This window comes from Sciurus carolinensis, chromosome 7 (assembly GCF_902686445.1).
Source record: "Sciurus carolinensis chromosome 7, mSciCar1.2, whole genome shotgun sequence".
In the NCBI taxonomy this organism is placed as follows: Eukaryota; Metazoa; Chordata; class Mammalia; order Rodentia; family Sciuridae; genus Sciurus; species Sciurus carolinensis.
In genome coordinates, this window is record NC_062219.1 from 103,424,605 (window position 1) to 103,442,232 (window position 17,628).

A 17,628-nucleotide genomic window follows, 5' to 3' on the forward strand; every position below is an offset into this window, starting at 1 on the left:
GGGCTAAAATAGAACAACAAGATGAAGGTACCACTTTATTTTAGCAATTTGAGCAAATTAGGGAGAATTTGAACATTTATTTAAAAAATATTTTTGAATAGGAAATATTTTCACAAGGTTCAAATAACCTGTGAAAGTATTGTTCCCCATCCTGTCCCCTATAAGAATCACTGTTGTTCCTGAGTACCCTTCCTGGATTTCTTATCTACCTTCCAGTGTTGCTTTGTGCAACTGAAAGTACATATTTTTTCATTTTTCTCTCTCTTTTTTTTTTTTTTCGGATGGAGTTGGGGATCCTAGGGATTGAACCCAGGAGTTCCATCCCCAGCTTACAAACCTCCTGCCTCAGCCTCCAGCATCTCTGGGTTTACATATGCCTGTACCACCATGCCCTCTCTGCTCCTTCTTTCTTACATGAAGAGTGGAATACCATGTGTTCTCTTCTGTACATTGCTTTTTTTTTCCCCACTAAATAATGTATCCTGGCTATCATTTTGTATCAGTATGCAGCAACTCAGTGATGTGCACATGTTCATAAGAGTGCAGCATGCTTCATTTTCATGTATGTCCACATCCATGTGGTCACAGTGTAGACCAAGGTACAGCGTTCCCAGCTTCCTCTTGTCCCTTCTGGCAAATACCACATCCCAAGGCCTTGAGTGGCCATTCTAAGTTCCCTGGTTAGTTTTACCTGTTTTTCATTTTGTTCCTCTCTGGTTCTTTTGTTAATAGGGTTCTTCTTTAATTTTAGCTGGATCAGAATCACTTGGAGGTATTTTTTAAAAATAGATTCTTGGGTCCTTTACTCTGAGTTTCTGACCCAGTTGTCAGAAACTGGGATTGGGCCTGGATAATGTACATTTCTAAGCTTATAGATGATACTGATGCTGTGGCCACACTTTGAGTAGCTATGATACATTATAGGTTGAGCATGTCTCACCCTAAATGCTTAGGAAGTGTTTTGGGTTTCAGATATTGGTGATTTTAGAATATTTGCATATGTGTGAAGAGATATTTTGGCCTGGAACCCATGTGTGAACCCAGAATTCATTTATGTTTCATATATGCCTTATTCACCTAGCCTGAAGGTAACTTTATACAGTATTTTTAGTGTGCTTGCGTTTTGACTGCAATCTGTCATATAAAGTCAGGTGTGCAATTTTCTACTTGTACTACATGTTGTTGGTGTTCAAAAAATTTTGGATTTTGGATTATCATTAGGATGCCCAATCTGTATATCTGTATCTTATTTACTAGTTCTTTCTAAATGAAGACAACTTGGAATACTTTACTAGTTTACTGTTAGAAATAATGCTGTAGTTCATTACCTTGTACAAGTGTCATTTTTATTGTGGCAATACCAGCTATAGGATATACTCCCAGAAGTGGAATTACTGCATTGAGGGTTGATGCATTTGTAATCTTGACAGAAATTGCCAAATTACTCTCCAAAGAGGTGATACCGTTTTGCATTCCCCTACCAGCAGTATGTAAGATGCTTCCCCGCAGCCTCAGCAAAAGTGTATTGTCAAACTTTGGATTTTTGCCAGTCTGATAGGTATGAAATGGTATCTCAGGGTAGGTTTTATTTGCATTTCTCTTCTGTGTAAGGCTGAGCATCTTTTTCAGTGTGTGAGAGCCATCTGTGTTTCCTTTGTGAATGTTCTGTTCATATCTTTTGTCCCTTTTTTTCTGCTGATTTTTGATCTTTTTATCCTTAAGTTCTAGGATCTTTTTACATATTGACAAGATTAGTCATTTGCTTCTGATCTGAATTGTAAATATTTTCCCCAGGTGATCATTTGCCTTTTTTACTTCTGTGTGTGCTGGGAATCAAACTCAGGGATTTGGGTATGCTAAGCAAGTGCTCTACCACTGAGCTGTACCCCAAGCCTCTCAATTTTGTTTATGGTGAACTTTTTCATTTTTAAGTTCCGGATTTATATATAATGTATAAGATTTGAAATAATGTGAACAGAGTTGGCTGTCAATTTTATAAATCCAGATTTTCAGGGATTAGGAAAGAAACTGGGAGAGAAAGAAGGGCCCAGGGAATACTGTGATACTCTTTAAGTAACCAGTTCTTCAGACAAAGGAAGAGAGCTTGTTGGCAGCTGTCGAGACTCTAATGAGTTCTGAAAAGCAGATGGGACGGCAGCAACACATGGAAACCAGCCCAAGAGAAGAGGAGGAGGTCAGAGACTGCATAGCAGTGTTCAGGCAGGCAGGAGACACTGCTTACAGGTGAGGTAAGCAATATAGGAAAGTGTCTGTTTGTTATAGGAAACAAAACAGGGTCAGAAAGAATGTTACTTCCAGAAGGGATAGCCACTCACAGAGGTCATCAAAACAGCCTAGGCTTGCTGACTATTTAGGTCTCTCTTAATCTGTGATCAAAGACAAGCAGAGTAATGTCACTTTTGATAGGTGGTGGGATGGCCCATCTACAGGGCAAGAGCACTACTGAGGTTCTCTCTTCCAAAGCTAATTAATTCTACATTAGTGCATATTGATGTATTCCAGGAGGGATACAGATGGAAGACTCATAGAATATTGATGTTGGAAAGGTGTTGGGTCATTTAGGCTGTCCACAGTTTGGTGACCTGTAATCAGAGTTGGCCTGAAGATGTGTTTTCTTTAGCTGTTTAGTGTTGGCTCATATATTGTTTTTTTAAATTTTGAGTTAGTCACCAACATTTCAAAACCAGATGATTCTTATAAAGATCTCTCTGCTTTTGAAATATCAGGAATCTGCCCACACTGGGCTCTAACTCCCCTGCAGCCATAATGGCTGAGAAGCAGCTGCCCTACTAGATCCCTCACCCTCACGAGCACACATTCAGGAGTTTTCCATAGTCAACACTCACTCTAGTTGTCCCTGACACTGAGGCTGCCTGTCAGTTGCCATTTATCCCAGTGTTAGCTGGTGTGTTTCTCTTAGTAAAATTAAAAAGAAAGTGGATATTTTTGAGACTTGTTTCTCAAAGTGGAGATGTGAAAGATACACCAAGAAGGTGATACATTTAAACAATAGTTAAAAGCATATTTCTGTATGGACGTGAAGAATTTTGCTTGCTTCCTCTAATGGGTCTCCACATTGAAGACACCTGGATCTCTTGCTCATTTGTTTCCACCTGATCCCTGTAGGCATTTTTCTGTGGCTCATGATCAGTTACCTTTCTGATCTAGTAGCCCAGAGACATGCCTAAACTTACTCTTCTAAAAAATTATGAAAGGTTACTGCCAAATCATTGCCATTCTTTATGAGAGCCTATAGACAGAGTAATCTGTAAGGACCAGGTACTCTAACTTGGGTAATGAGAGCCTTTTATAAGAATTAGTGAACAATCAAAACCTTTTTTTTAATAAAAGTTTAAATCATCAGTTATCAGTTTGTTTAAATGAAATTCCAATGCCTGCAGTTCTTTAGAAAGCAGAAGGGAGTCCAAGCAATTTGCTTTGCTACTGTGATCAAAAATAGGAAGATCACAAGGCAGAAAGCAGTTGAGGTGATTTGTATGAGTTAGAGCATTGCTTTTGAGAATTTGGGTCTGACACTGTTGTGAGTGTAGGAGAAAGAGTGCAAAGGAGCAGCATATTACTAGCAATGAAACCCTGGAGAGGGTTTGGGGTTCTGTTGACTTCAAGGTGGCCTTTGGAGGCTGGACTGGAGCACTGAAAACCAGGAGAGCTACTAAATGAACCATATCCCTTAAGTCTCTGAACTCTGAACTCTGTTACCTCATCTACTTTTTGCCATTCTCATGAGATGGTTATGCGTATCAAAGAAGACAATGCATACTGAAGAACTCTGAGACCAAAAACGAGGGCTACAGAATACAGTTAAAAATCCAGAAGCAACTTGAAATCATTCCCTGCAGCCAGGCCATTTGCTGGTCCTTTTGATTCTGTCACCCAGATCTATCCAACAAGTTTGTCTCTATGGCTCTGCCACCCTCCTAGGTGCAGGACACCCTTTTGTCTCCCCATCTCCAGGAATTCTTGCCCTTACCCCCGGACTGCTGCCCACTAACTCAGGCTCCATATGGCAGGAGGGGGATCTTTGTAAATGTGTGACTAAGATCCACAGTTTCAGGAACTTTCCACTGCCTTAATGGCACAATCCACGCATCTTAGCGTGATCTATAAGGGGCCCTTTGAGAGTCCTAACCTGTGCAGGCCCCCAGTTTCCCCCAACCCAGCCTTGAGTCCACTTCAGAGCACTTACCACACCTGTCTGCTGGTTTTCTCTTCTGATTTTTAAATTGCAGTAAAATATATATAAATGTTACCATCTTTGCCATTTTTAAGTATATAGTTCAGGGATGTTAAATACATTTGCATTGTTGTGAAATGAATCTCCAAAGCTGGGTTCATCTTAGAAAATAGAAACTCTCTTATTCATTAAGTAGTGACTCCTCTCCTCATTTCCTCCTCAGCCCCTGTACCCAGCAACTCTTCTACTTTCTGTCTCTATGAATTTGACTACTCAGGGAACCCCATACCAGTAGAATCGTAATATTTGTCGTCTTGTTTAGCGTGATGTCCTCAAGTTTCATCCCGTGTTGTAGCTTGTGTTAGAATTCCCTTCCTTTCTGAGGCTGAATAACATCCCAGTGTATGTGGACCCCACGTTTGTCTACCCATTTGTCTATTGATGGACACTTGAACTGCTTCCAGCTTTTTGCTGTTGTCAGTAGCGCTGTGTGTGAGGATGTGCAAATACTTCATTGAGATCCCTCTTTCAGTTCTTTTGAGTTAATGTTCAAAGTAGAATTGCAGGATTATATAGGAATTCTATTTTTAATTTTTCAAGGAACTACTCTTCTTTTTTCTATAGTGACAGCACCATTTTACATTCCCACAAACAGGCACGAGTGTTCCATTTCTCCACATCTTCACCCATACTTTTTTAATTGTAGCCATCCTAGTAGGTATGAGTTGATTTTTTTTGGTGCATTTTCATAATGGTTAGTGATATTTAGTATCCTTTCATGTACTTACTGGTCATTCATATGCCTTCTTTGGAAAAATGTCAATTCAAATCCCTTACCCATTTGTTAAATTGAGTTTGTTTTTGTGGTCGTTGTTGATGAGCCATAGTTCCTTAGCCACTGTTTTAAAAATGTTTTTTATTAACATATTACAGTTATACATAATATTGGGGTTCATTTTTATATAATCATACTTGCGTAGAATAGAATTTACTCCACTTCAGGTCCCATTACTTCCTCTTTCCCTCCCACTTCCCTCCTGCTGTTGCCCTTCCCCTACTGGTTTTTCTTCTATTCATGTATAATTTTTTTTTAATTGGTGCTTTATAGATATACATAAAAAGAGGAGTGTGAATCCCATGAAAATTGACAGGAGATCAGTGGAGTAGAGGAAGGAGACAGGGTAGAGGGACAGGAAAAGGAAGGAAAGAAATCAACCACATTATACTATGTATATATATGGTTTTTAAGTATATGAGGATTTGGTATATTGTGCTGTTTTAGTCAGTGTTTTCGCTGCTGTGTCTAAAAGGTCTGATCAGAACAACTTTTAAGGAGGAAAAGTTTATTTGAGGGCTCACGGTTTCAGAAGTCTTAGTCTATAGAAGGCCAGCTCCATTCCTTGAGGCTGGAGGTTAAACAGACCATCGTGGTGGAAGAGTGAGGCAGAGGAAACCAGCTCACATGGTGATCAGGAACAGAGAGAGAGAGACTTCACTTGCTAGGTGCACATATATTCCCCAAAGCCACACCCAATTCCCACCTCCTCCAGCCGTACCATCCACTTCAGTTACCATCCACTTAATCTCCATCAGGGAATTAATTCACTGATTAGGTTAAGACTCTTACAACCCAATCATTTCTCCTCTGAACCGCCTTGCATTGTCTCATATGAGAGCTTTTGGGGGACACCTCACATCCAAACCATAACATGTACTAAGCTCCAAGAGGGCTGGGGCTCTGCCCACCTGCCTCACTGTTCTCTTCCCAGCCCAGTCCAGAGCCCTGCACATGGTTTGTGATGAGCACACATGCATGCAGCTCAACAGTGAAGGACACAACAGTGTATTCACCCACCTACCTACCTACCTACCTACCTACCTTTCTTTTTTTGTGGTGCTGGGGGTCGGACCCAGGGCTTTGTGTGCACCAGGCAGGTGTTCTGCTGCAGAGCTGCTCCCCAGGTCCCATGCATCCATTCTCCTTTCCAGGATTTAAGAGTAACCACTTCTCTTTGGAACCATAGTGTTTGGAGTAGAGAAAGGCAGGCAACCCTCAGAAAGCTTTAGAACAAACAACCTGAAGCCTCCATGGGTGTTGCTTCATGAATTCATGTACTTGTTTGACTCAGTAAAATCCATTTTGCCTAATAATGATAGTCTGATGGTGAAACATTGAGTGTATTTAGCTATTTTATAGATCCAAAATATGCTGCCTTTGATCCTCCCTTATGAGGAAGACAGGGAAAATGCAATCCCAGCCTCGCAGATGGAGCAGAGACAGGAGGTAGAGTCACACACACATCTCTCCTCCCTCACCTCCTGTGTCTTCTCTGTCCTCAGTGCCTGGTTCCTATCTGCCACCACATCTCATCTGTTCTTCACTATCAACACCCTTCCTCCTCCTCTTCTTTCTCCATCAACATCCTCCTCCTCTCTCTTCCTGCTTTAATTCAGCCCCATGATTCTTTACCTGCATAACAGGGCAGGTTCTCAATAGGTGCCCTCACCTCTGGGTGTCCTCACCTCCAGGTGTGCCACTGTTCACTGCTGTTGAGTAAACGTTCTAACACTCAAGTCTCATTGATTTCCTATTTAATTTGAATTTTTGGATGTCTTCTTTTGGCCTTCAGGGTATCAGTGGCACATAGACCATTCATGACAGCTTCCTCATTTGCCCTGACTACCTTTCAGCTGCCCATCTACCCTTTCCTGCACCCCTGGCAGATGCTGCTTCCTCTTAGGATGCCCACACCACCACCTACCTATTCCTAGGTTTCCATGGCATCCCATTCACTGACCAGGGACCCCTGCACGTCCACCCCAGCTAGTGCCCAACCTTGTCCCTGCAGCCCTCTATGTTTGCTGTTTGGCAGCATGTGCCTTTCTGTAGTGTAATTGTATGTTTGTCAGTACCCTTGCTGGACTGTGCAGTCGATCACCAAGGACAGTGTCCTTTTTTTTTTTCCCCATAGTACTAAGGTTTGAACCTAGAGGTGCTCTATCCCCAACCCCCTCCCCCCCTTTATTTATTTATTTATTTTTATTTTGAAACCAGGTCTCACTAAGTTGCCCAGGCTAACCTCTAACTTGTGATCCTCCTGACTCCGCCTCCAGAGTTGCTGGGATTATAGGCACATGTCACTGTGCCTCTGTCTGGCAGGCAACATCTTTTATCTCCCTATTTCAAAGGTTAGCCTGTAGCCTCTCACAAGAGTAGGTCTTTGTGGAAAAGAGGAGGGAAAGGGAAAAGGAAAGTTTATCTGATTTCAAAGTTCATGTCCTCTCTGACCTTGATACCACCCATTGTCACATTCCCCTAGTGCAGGGTGTTGAGGTTAAGGGTGACTCTCACAGTAATCCACTTCAGCTTTACTTCATTCTTGGCTATCCAGACCCTGGCCTACCTTCTGGTAAATGCATTCCAGCAAAACTATGACTCATGTGTATGACTCAGGGCAACACAGAACAGCTGGAGAGGAAGCCCCTGTGTCTGCTCAGCATGGTGGTTACAGAGCCTCGAGATCCCTGCAGGCGCTCCCCAGGCTCCTGCAGCCTTGCCGCCTGCTACTGGAACCAGTGGATAAATTCTCTGTCTGTGAAGAAGGCTGCATTGGCAGAGTTTTTCAAGACTTCTGTGTCTGGGATTCCATCTAATTTATTACCATTATCTAATGAACCCCCATTTGTTGCAGGCTTACTGTAACTTATAGGTATTGTAATAAGCATCTGGCACACAAACTACCTCATTCAGTCCTCATCTCATAGTAGCCCAACAATAACAAATACACATATAGCACTTACTATGTGTCAGACTCTGTTCTAAGCACTTCATACTTATTAATTCATCTAATTATCACAATAACCCTATAATACAAGAACCTTTATCCTCACTTTACTGATAAGGAAACTGAAGCACTCAGTTACACATAGAGGTCACATGGGATGCAAAAGACAGAGCTATGATATAAACTCAGGCAGTCTAGCTTCTGAGTCCACACTCTTTACCCCCATGCTGCGCTTCCTTGATGGAGTGTGACTGTAATCCTATTTTACAGGGGAGAAAATTGAGGCACAGAAAGGTTAGTCACTTAAACAGTCACACAACCAGGTTCTGATGGAGCCAGTAATGGAAATAGGTTTTCTCCCAACCCTTAGCTCCTAACCGCTGTGCTCTCCTGCCCAGACTGAGGAGATATACAGACATCAAAATATGGTGATGCACTTAGCCCATCCTGATTTGTGCTTCCCAAGTGCCAAGTCCAGAGGCTAGCTAGGAGGCTAGGGCAGAAACGTTCTTCTAAGCCCAATGCTACACCAAACAGGTAGAGGCTGATGGTACCTTCTGCTTCTCATGTCTTTTCACTTTGGGGCTGCAGAGCTTTTCCTCATCCTGGGGATGCTGATAGAACTCTTTTTACCCCCATAGACAGCGAGACGGTGCACTACCACTACGGCCCAAAGGACCTGGTAACGATCTTGTTCTACATCTTTATCACCATCATCTTGCACGCTGTGGTTCAAGAGTACATTTTAGATGTAAGTGACATCTGGATTCTGAGATCAGGAGCTGGGGAGATGCCTTGGGGTGGAAGACCTCACCTTGGAGGAAGCTGCAGTTTTGAATCCGTGCTCTCCCTAGTTTGTATCCCCTGGCTGGCCCTGTTGATGGACTTCCCTTACCACACTTTGGTCTCTGCCTTCATTAATCAGCACGTGGCACAGCAGTATTTATGATACAGGAGAAACTGCCTGAAATATGACAGGACAGTGTCCTCGTAGATCTCTTGTATGTGGCAAGATTAAGGGATTTTTTTTATGTGTAGAGTACAGATGTGAATCTTGCTCCTTTCTCAAAACGCTTACCTTAAGCTAAGCCCTGCATGTATGCAGCATGCTTACACTAAATAACTTGGTTTATAGTAGGTTTCAGACATCTAAGAATGTTTAATCCTTTCATGGGGAGGAAATGAGTTTGAATCTGTCAGGTATGAATACCCTTGTTTATTAATATGCAAGGTTTTCTTTGTCCTTTAGAAAATCAGCAAACGGCTTCATCTCTCCAAGGTCAAACACAGCAAGTTCAATGAATCTGGACAGCTGGTTGTCTTTCATCTCAGCTCAGTGGTGTGGTGCTTCTATGTGGTGTTGACGGTGAGTGGCCCTTGGGACTGCTGACAGGTGAGAGGTGGGCCCTGAGGCAACTCTCTCTCTTGGATTGCCGATGAATGACTGCAAAGGACTTGCAGGGAAGAAGAGTAAGGAGTAAGTTTCTTAGAGCTGAAACTCTTCGCACCCTCAAAGTATTTCATGATAGCCCAAATGACTTAGATGCCACTTTATAGCTGAAGAGAGTTATCTTGTCCATAATGATAGCATGTATCTACTAGCACTATATTGTTTTGGCCCGCCCATTCCATGAGGTCAATTTCATGTTCATTCCAATACCTGTGTTGTAGATTGAAGATTCTCAAGCTCAGATTTTGCAGTGTATCCATAGCCATGTGCTTCCAAAGTTGCAAAGATGGCTTGGCCTTGGAGGTCCAGCTCCAAATCCAGCTTACTTTCTGTTTTGCTTTTGCTTTGGCCTCCCATACCCAAGGTCAGCATTGCCCTGTCCACATATTGCCCTTTCCTACATGTGCCTACAGGCTCAAATGATTTAGCTCCCTCCCCTTTCTACAATAGGATTTATTTCAAGCCATCTTTAATATAGCAAAATCCCCTCCTACAAAGGAATGTGGATAGTCCTTTGTAACAAGACCCTGCCTGTTGTGCTAGGAAGTTTTTAATTAACACCCACCCTTCCCTGGAGTCCCTCCTGTCTGTAACCTGATCTCATGAGAAATTCAGGCCTAAGGTGTGGAATATTCAACAACCCTATGACCTCTTTGAGATTTCCTTCACTGCCTCCCACGAATCCCTCCTCTGTTCCTTCTGTGACAGGGACAGGCCCTTGCATCATAAGGAACTGTGCCTCCAGACCTGAAATGGACTTAATATTCTCAAAACAGGAGTCAACATGTCCTTTTGTATATTGCTTTTATTCCAGTTATTTCATCACAAAATAGTTTTTTAAGTAGTACACTAGGAATTTTAAATGAGGGAACTAAGACTTCTGTTCTATTGAGCTGGAGTCCCATGTCATTCTCCAGGGGTGGACTTACCCTGCATGTACCCTGCTCTTGTCCTGAAACTTGAGTTTCAGGCCTCTCCCAGCCCCCAGTGAGTTCATGCCCATCTCTGGAGACCATAGTTGCTTTGAGGTAGAATGGTCTCAGGATACCCAAAGGACATGTAACTAATCTTTGATGGGAACCGTTGCCTCATCTCTGAATCACTTTACCCTTCCACCCTCACCCCCAGACATTCCACTCCAGCTGTGACACATGGGGCCCAGATTTGGAGGCCAGAGCCAAGTTATTTAATACTCCTTCTAGCATGTGAAGCACTCAACTGCTATCTTACTTCTCAGTCCTTTGTAGACTTAAAAGGGATGATGGAAATTAGTTTGGGAACATGTAGGACTTTTCTTAGGGAAATTCCAAACAGTCTTTTATGTTGGTTGGTGAGAGCAGTTCCCCACTCAGCACGTTCAGGAGGACGTGGAGACCAGAGCAACATGCAGAGTTCTGGTGACCCCAACTCTTAATAACACCACTATACTCCTTGCCTCATCATCTGCGTGGGAGAAGAGTGATGGAGGAGCAAGAGGAATTCTATAAAAGGAGTAAAAACCACTAGTTTAAAAAAAAAAAATCATAGTTTTCTGTTATCATGCAGATTTTTCATGATTTTTCTCTTTCTTTCACTTTCCAGTCAGTTCATCAATGGGGCCAACAGCTCTGTCCCCCAAAACACACTGAGATTCTGTCTGATGCTTTCTACCTGTATAGCTGCCCCTAGCCCAGTGGTCTTCCACCTGCACAGAGTTTGCTCCTCTGGGGCCATCTGGCAACAGACTGTTGACACACAGTGGGTAGAGCCCAGGGACGCTACCAAATACCCTTCACTGCACAGGACAGTTCCACAGCGAAGGCTTTCTGATCCAGATGTCAGTAGTGTTGAGGTTGTGAAGCCAGAGTGCCCATTATCTTTCACCCGCACACTGAACATCCTCCTTTTAGAGGGAGGCTGTGTCCACTCTGCACTCCTGCCCCAGCCCATAATCAGCTCTACCAGATGGAACTGTATAAAACCCAGGTAAAATTATACATTTACCTTCCCTAAAAGCCCTTCTCATAGCTGAGGTAAAATTGTTTTTTTTCCCTCACTCGCGTGCTGTGGGCCCTCTTGGCCTTGCTGGTGTCATCTGAGAGGACACAGCCCTGCTGTATCCACCTCTGTTCCTCTCACTGTCCTGGCCATTTCTGCTTCCTAGGCTGTGTCCTGGTGGTTCCTCTCCTCAAGTGCTGCTTCTGCAGGCATCACATGGCTAGCTGCTTCTTGCCATCTAGTCTCCACCTAAAGGTCACCTGCTCACAGAACACCCCTCATTTGCATTTTCCACATTGCACCCATTATTGATGTTCTTCTGGTTCATGTGTAGTTCTCTGTGCCTGCCTCCCACTAGACCCTGAGTTATTTGCTAGCAGACACCATGCTTATGCTGTACCCCTTGTATAGTGCCTGGCACATACTAAGTGCTCATTAAATATTGGCTGTGAGGAATGAACAGGCTTCAAATGATCTTATTTCTCTAGCCTTCACCAATTTTGTAGGTAATGAATTGATGATTTTCATAAACATCATAGATAATTGTTTTTTAAAAAAGTAATATAGGAAAGTCCAAAAAAGAAAGCAAAAATATACCCCAAATTCCTCTTACCCAAAACACCAGTTTTATTTGAGTGTTTGATTCAGGCATCCTTCTAGCACATATGCAGGCAGAGTGATAGGAGTGTGACTGGACCAACCAAATAAGATCGTCAACCTCTACTTTAATCTATCTTTGATATACTACTAATTGTTCAGGGGAAAAGAGAAAAACACACACAATAAAACAGCCCCAGAGATTGCAGTGTGGGTGAGCATTTGCCTGACTTCCTTGGTTTGTCTGACCTCATATTTTAAAACCTAAAACTCACTGGTTAGTGAGAATCTAGCGGAGGAAAGCCAGTGTCAGAACTGGCTACTCCTAATAGACTAGTCACTTTGGGGGAGATTTGTAGCACATGGTTGTTTCTGATGGACAAATAATATAGACAGTGTCTGATTCAAGCAACTGGCTGGGTTATGTCTGGCTTCTGCTGTTTTTGTGGTTCTTTCTGTTCATACACCCGAAAGAAAGGCTGTTGGGGAAGAAGGAGGAATCGCTTCAGCACGCTGAGGCCTTGCTTAGCTCACGAGAGAACAAAGTATTTAAGAACTCCCCCAAACCATCTGTGGAGGCCTTGGATGGGACTTGGAAGGGGTTACAGGTGCTTGCTGTGCCCCTCTGACCCCCAGGAATTCAGGTATCTTGGCATGCCTGAGCTCAGAGGCAGCCCAGTCCCAGCTCACCCCCAAACAGCTGCCTGGACACAGGTCTGGAAAAGGCTGTTCTCAGAGCAGTGAGTCATTTTTCCTCTGGCTCCCCCAACTTTCCTCCCTCCTCCCATCCTCCTCCAGTCCCAGTGGACTGGACATTCATAAGAAGGCAGTATTTTTCTGGGGAGCTCTCTTGGCTTGTTGGCCTCCAGTTTCTGACCTCTTTGTCTCTTAAGTAAAGAGGCCAAGCAGAGAGGGTTCCCGTTTGCAGTCACAAGACCACGCAGGCTGCCGCATTCTCGCAGCACTGCTATTCTTGGCCCATCCTTTTATTTTATTTTATTTTATTTTTTTGGCAGAGTGCCTCTTCAGTCCCAGAAGTACCATTTTTCCTGTGAAGTGCATTGCTGCTTCCTTTAGGAAGGGATGTTCTTACCCCTCTGATTTCCCTGGAACAAGGCAGAGTGTGTGGAAGACCAGGTGTCACCATGCCTGGGGTCAGAGATCTGATGTGTTAATTGCAGAGAAGGGAGGTGAATGGATAGCAGCAATATGTGTATGTGAAAGAGCTCACTGCCATCACCCTGATGCCCACAGCTGCCTGCCTCTGTGCTTCAGTCTGTGTGTGACCAAGGGTGGTGGAGGTGTGAGAAGAGATTAGAATTGGGGCCATAGGGTTTAGGTGAGACCCTTTCCTTCCAAAGTAAGTTACTGTGACTACATTGGGATGTGTATCTGATTGGATCTATCAGTCAGATCATTGTGCTTGTGGGGGCCCAAGTTATGGCACTGGGGCAGTGTGGACTGTACCCCAAATGATAGGACAGAGGGCATTAGTGATCAAGGGTGGGTAGATCAGTCCTCAGTTGGAAATACAACTTCAGATCCAATAGACAATAGCCTTGAATGCTTCTCACCAAACCAGTTGACCTTCTCATCCTCCTGAGCATTGCAAAATCCCTGCTCTTAAACCTGGGGTAAACAGTTAAGGTTCTCAGGCTTCTCATCAAAGCCACTGTTTTAGTCAGCTTTTTCACCACTGTGACTAGAAGAGTCCACCAGCACAATTGTAGGGAGAAAAGGTTTATTCAGGGACTCATGATTTCAGAAGTCTCCATTCATTGACAGCAGGCTCCATTCCTCAGGGCTCAAGGTGAGGCTGAACATCATGGCAGAAGAGCATGGTATGATGATCAGGAAGCAGAGAGAGATAGAACACCACTTGCCAAATACACATATATACCCCATAGCCACACCCTCAATGAACCACTTCCTCCAGCCACACCCCACCTGCCTCCAGTTACCACTCAGTCAGTTCCATCAGGGATTAGTTCACTGATTAGGTTAAGGCTACGATCCAATCATTTCTCCTCCAAACCTTGCATTGTCTCGCATGTGAGCTTTTGGGGAACACCACATCTAAACCATAATAGCCACCAGCTCAACTGATTTTCTGATTTACTGAGGCAAGCTTCTTGGTGTTCTAGAACCAGAAGATTGGTGGCCTAGCTCAGATTTTAGCTGTGCTACTGAAAAGCCATCTCACTTTAGATTTTTCTCTGTATTCCCTTTCCTTCTCTCTTTAGAGATCATATTAATCTAAACTTCTCTGAGGTGACAAACACGAGCTCTTTGTTTTTTCAGAAGAAATTGTTTAAAGCATTCATCATTCATTTATTCAACCAGCATATTGTCATTCGACTCTTGTGTCAGTTGATTCTTGCTGCATGAAAGTGTATTGTTTCCTCCTATGTTTTACGATCAGTTTTACATTTCAAGGTTTTATCTGTGGGGATTCTGTGTATCTCTGGATGATGGTATGTCCTCAGGGTGTCACTGGACCACAACACACCATTATACTGATTCATCAGCCTGGTGGTTCCTGAATTGCCCAGGTGGCTTCAACTCCAGACCCAGGCGAGGGCAGACCTGACATTTCAGTTGTTTGGGGTAAATGTTTTTGTTTTTGTCCTCAGCCTGGCTGAGTAGACCTCTTTTTTGGGGTCAGCAGCACTTTCTAGACTGCTCTTTCTCTGAGGTTGTAGCCCTTCAAGGGTCCTGATTTCATACCAGCATCTTGGGTTGCACCTCCCAGGGCTGTCTTCTGTGTGGGCATAGCAACCCCAGCCCTAAGACTAGTGCCATCTGGGCTGCTACAGGTCACTTACTGCACTGGCTTCTAGTTTCCTGTTTCTTTGAGTTCCAGGGGATTTCCCTTTTTTCTTGTGAGCTCTGCTTTACTCTTAAAAGTGTATTTGCTAAATTCCACTTCTAGATGTTGTGTGATGGGAAGATTTTCAGGTTGTCTCTCCCTCTGTGTACAGGGTGCTGTGCTAGTTATTAGGGACATAAAGGAGAGCAAGAAAATGCTCTAGCGTGAAGGAACTTCACTAGAGTGTCTGAGACACGTGGCAATCATGATGCAACATAATATGGGGGTCAGAGTCCTGATGCGCAGTGAGGTCTGCGGAGCCCCGATGTTCTTTTTATTTATGGTGATGTGAAAAGTCAATCTCAACTTTCACTTTTCCAGTGGGTGTTGATTCTAGTTCGTTTGCTTATTCATTCTGTAAGGATTTCCTGAGTGCCTACAGTCCAGGCATCGTACTAGACATTGTCCAGAAACTATCAAATTGACTTCCAATAATAACTCTGCTGAGGTAGCATTCATAACCTCATTTTACAGCTTAGGGAAACAAATGAACTTGTACAGTGTATACAGCTGGTAAATGTCAGGCCCACATTCAGACCCAGGTGTTCAGACTCCCAGGCATGGTACTTCCCACTAGATCGTGACTCACAGGTGGAAGAGAGCCAGCGTGTCCCAGGTACAGAGATTCTGTATTTTCACATTTCCTGTTCCTTCCTGTTTCCAGCCAGGTAGAGGTTGGGTGCAGCCATGACCCCTGGACCAGTGGCAGGACCCCAGTGGGTCCCATGTCCACATCCCTAAGTGCTCTTTTCTCACCCACCACAGGAAGGATACTTAACAAACCCAAGAAGCCTCTGGGAAGACTACCCGCACGTGTACCTCTCGTGAGTATTCCTGTGACTCAGTTCCTAAGGAGAATCAAGTGGTCCCTGGCTTCTCTTCCCACAGTGTGACCAGAACACTACAGGGCCAACTGGCATGAGGGCCAGATCATGCCTTGAGCCTATTGAGGCATGGTGTTGTGGGCAGTAGGCCTGTGTGGGAGCTGTTCCTCCCAGAGAGTCCCCAAATGGAGTGTCATCTGCACTGGCTCTTCCCACAGAGGTACCTAAATTGCATGAAACAGATACAAAGCAACACTCTCCACAAAGTCCTCTGACTTTGTGCCTTCCTGGTGACCTACTCACATTCACAGCATGTCTTTCCATCCATCCTCTGTGGTTTATGCTCTGTCAGAGGCAGCACCCCCTGCCTCTCTGGCATTACCTTGCCTGTCTCCCTCAGGAGGCCACCCTTTGCCTCTCCTGTGATCTTTCAGAGTAAGTATAGCAAAGGATGTAGAGCTGAGCTAGATCTTCCTTTGCCACTTGAAGCCAGCCATTGTTCATTGTGTTCTGTGGTCACCGTGTCTATCCAGAGTGCTCTGGAATCAGTTCTTTCCTCAGCTTTCCCTTCTGGAGGCTGAAGAGCTCCTCCTCCTCTGCATATTTGTGATTACTACTTTTTCCTTTCATGGACTTTCCATGTCCTTTTAGATAGTCTTATATATGGCATGGCCACTGTGGGTGCGGTGGTGGCAGACCTTGCTCCCTAGGGCAAGATCTGATCCGGGACCAGATCATCACCCGCAGCTTTGGCCTGTGCCTTTTCCCCGCATGCTTGGCAAGCACCGGCGGGATGTGGTGCTCCGTGTGACTCCTCCCTTTTCTCCAGCTTTCAGGTGAAGTTTTTCTACCTGTGCCAGCTGGCCTACTGGCTGCATGCACTTCCTGAGCTTTACTTCCAGAAGGTACGGAAGGTGAGTTTGCACTTTTCCTGCCTCCCCAGGGAGGTGCCTCATTCTCCACTCCCCTCCTGCGTTCCCTTTGTCTACCTCCCTTGCCTTCCTCTAGAGCACAGAGTGTGTACTGGTAATGGAGTATTTTGGTGTTTGGGGTAAATGCTGACCCAGCCTCTGTGGCAGTGCCACGTGGATCCCCATGACCAGCGTCAATCTTTTGCCTGCCTCTTCCACCAGATGTGTGGCTTTGGAAAAATCTAATATCAAGATACTGGAGAGATTTTTTCACTCTCACACCCTTTTTGTTTTTTAATTGTTTCATTCTCAGTTATTTCCAAAAGTCCTCTTTCCCAGTTCCCGTCTTCTCTTTCTCAGCCCAAACCTTGCTCTCTGACATGAGACCAGATGCTGCTGCCCAGCATGAGGGACTCTGGTGTGACATGTACTGTGGGTTAAAGCCTCCAAGTCCTGGAGGGGCTAGGAGGACCTGGGCCTCACACTTTCCCTCCACCCCCTGCATCCTCAGGTAGGGAATGAACAAGTTTACTGTCTGCTGCTCTTGTTCCCAGGAGGAGATTCCCCGCCAGCTCCAGTACATTTGCCTGTACCTGGTCCACATAGCTGGAGCATACCTCTTAAAGTGAGTGAGATCCTTAACCACCAGAGTTCCTTTCCCTCTTTTGTTGCTGCATCTATTCACAGTCATTTAATTAGCAGACATTTATTAGATGCCCTCTGTGTACCAGGTATCATGCTAAGACATGGGGATACAGAAAAGGATAATGGAGTATTTTTTTAATCTTCAGTAGTTTATTCTCTATCTGGTAGGAGAAACATAAAAATAGGTGAGGACAATATACTTGTGATGAGCACTATAATAAGGTCTGTTTTATCAGCCATGGGAAATCAGAGAGTGACAACCTCAACCTGAGAAAAGCCAGAGAAGACTTTGACAGATGCTGGCCTTTGAACCATGGCTTTGCAGGTTAAAGGCAGCCCAAATCTGGGCTTCTA

The 17,628-nt window shown here is 44.2% G+C and overlaps 1 protein-coding gene across 2 annotated transcripts in view; it reads left to right on the forward strand.

Moving 5' to 3' along the window:
- Tram2 (translocation associated membrane protein 2) overlaps window positions 1-17,628 on the forward strand; it is a 75,187-nt gene that overhangs the window by 48,375 nt on the left and 9,184 nt on the right. For both annotated transcript variants that reach the window (XR_007109510.1, XM_047558663.1), the window contains exons 3-7: window positions 8,643-8,752; window positions 9,251-9,367; window positions 15,660-15,718; window positions 16,548-16,632; window positions 17,184-17,254. Coding sequence is in view for 1 of the 2 variants with exons in the window: in XM_047558663.1 (XP_047414619.1) it covers window positions 8,643-8,752; window positions 9,251-9,367; window positions 15,660-15,718; window positions 16,548-16,632; window positions 17,184-17,254 (442 nt within the window). In the remaining variant the exon portion in view is untranslated. The remainder of the gene's footprint in view (window positions 1-8,642; window positions 8,753-9,250; window positions 9,368-15,659; window positions 15,719-16,547; window positions 16,633-17,183; window positions 17,255-17,628) is intronic.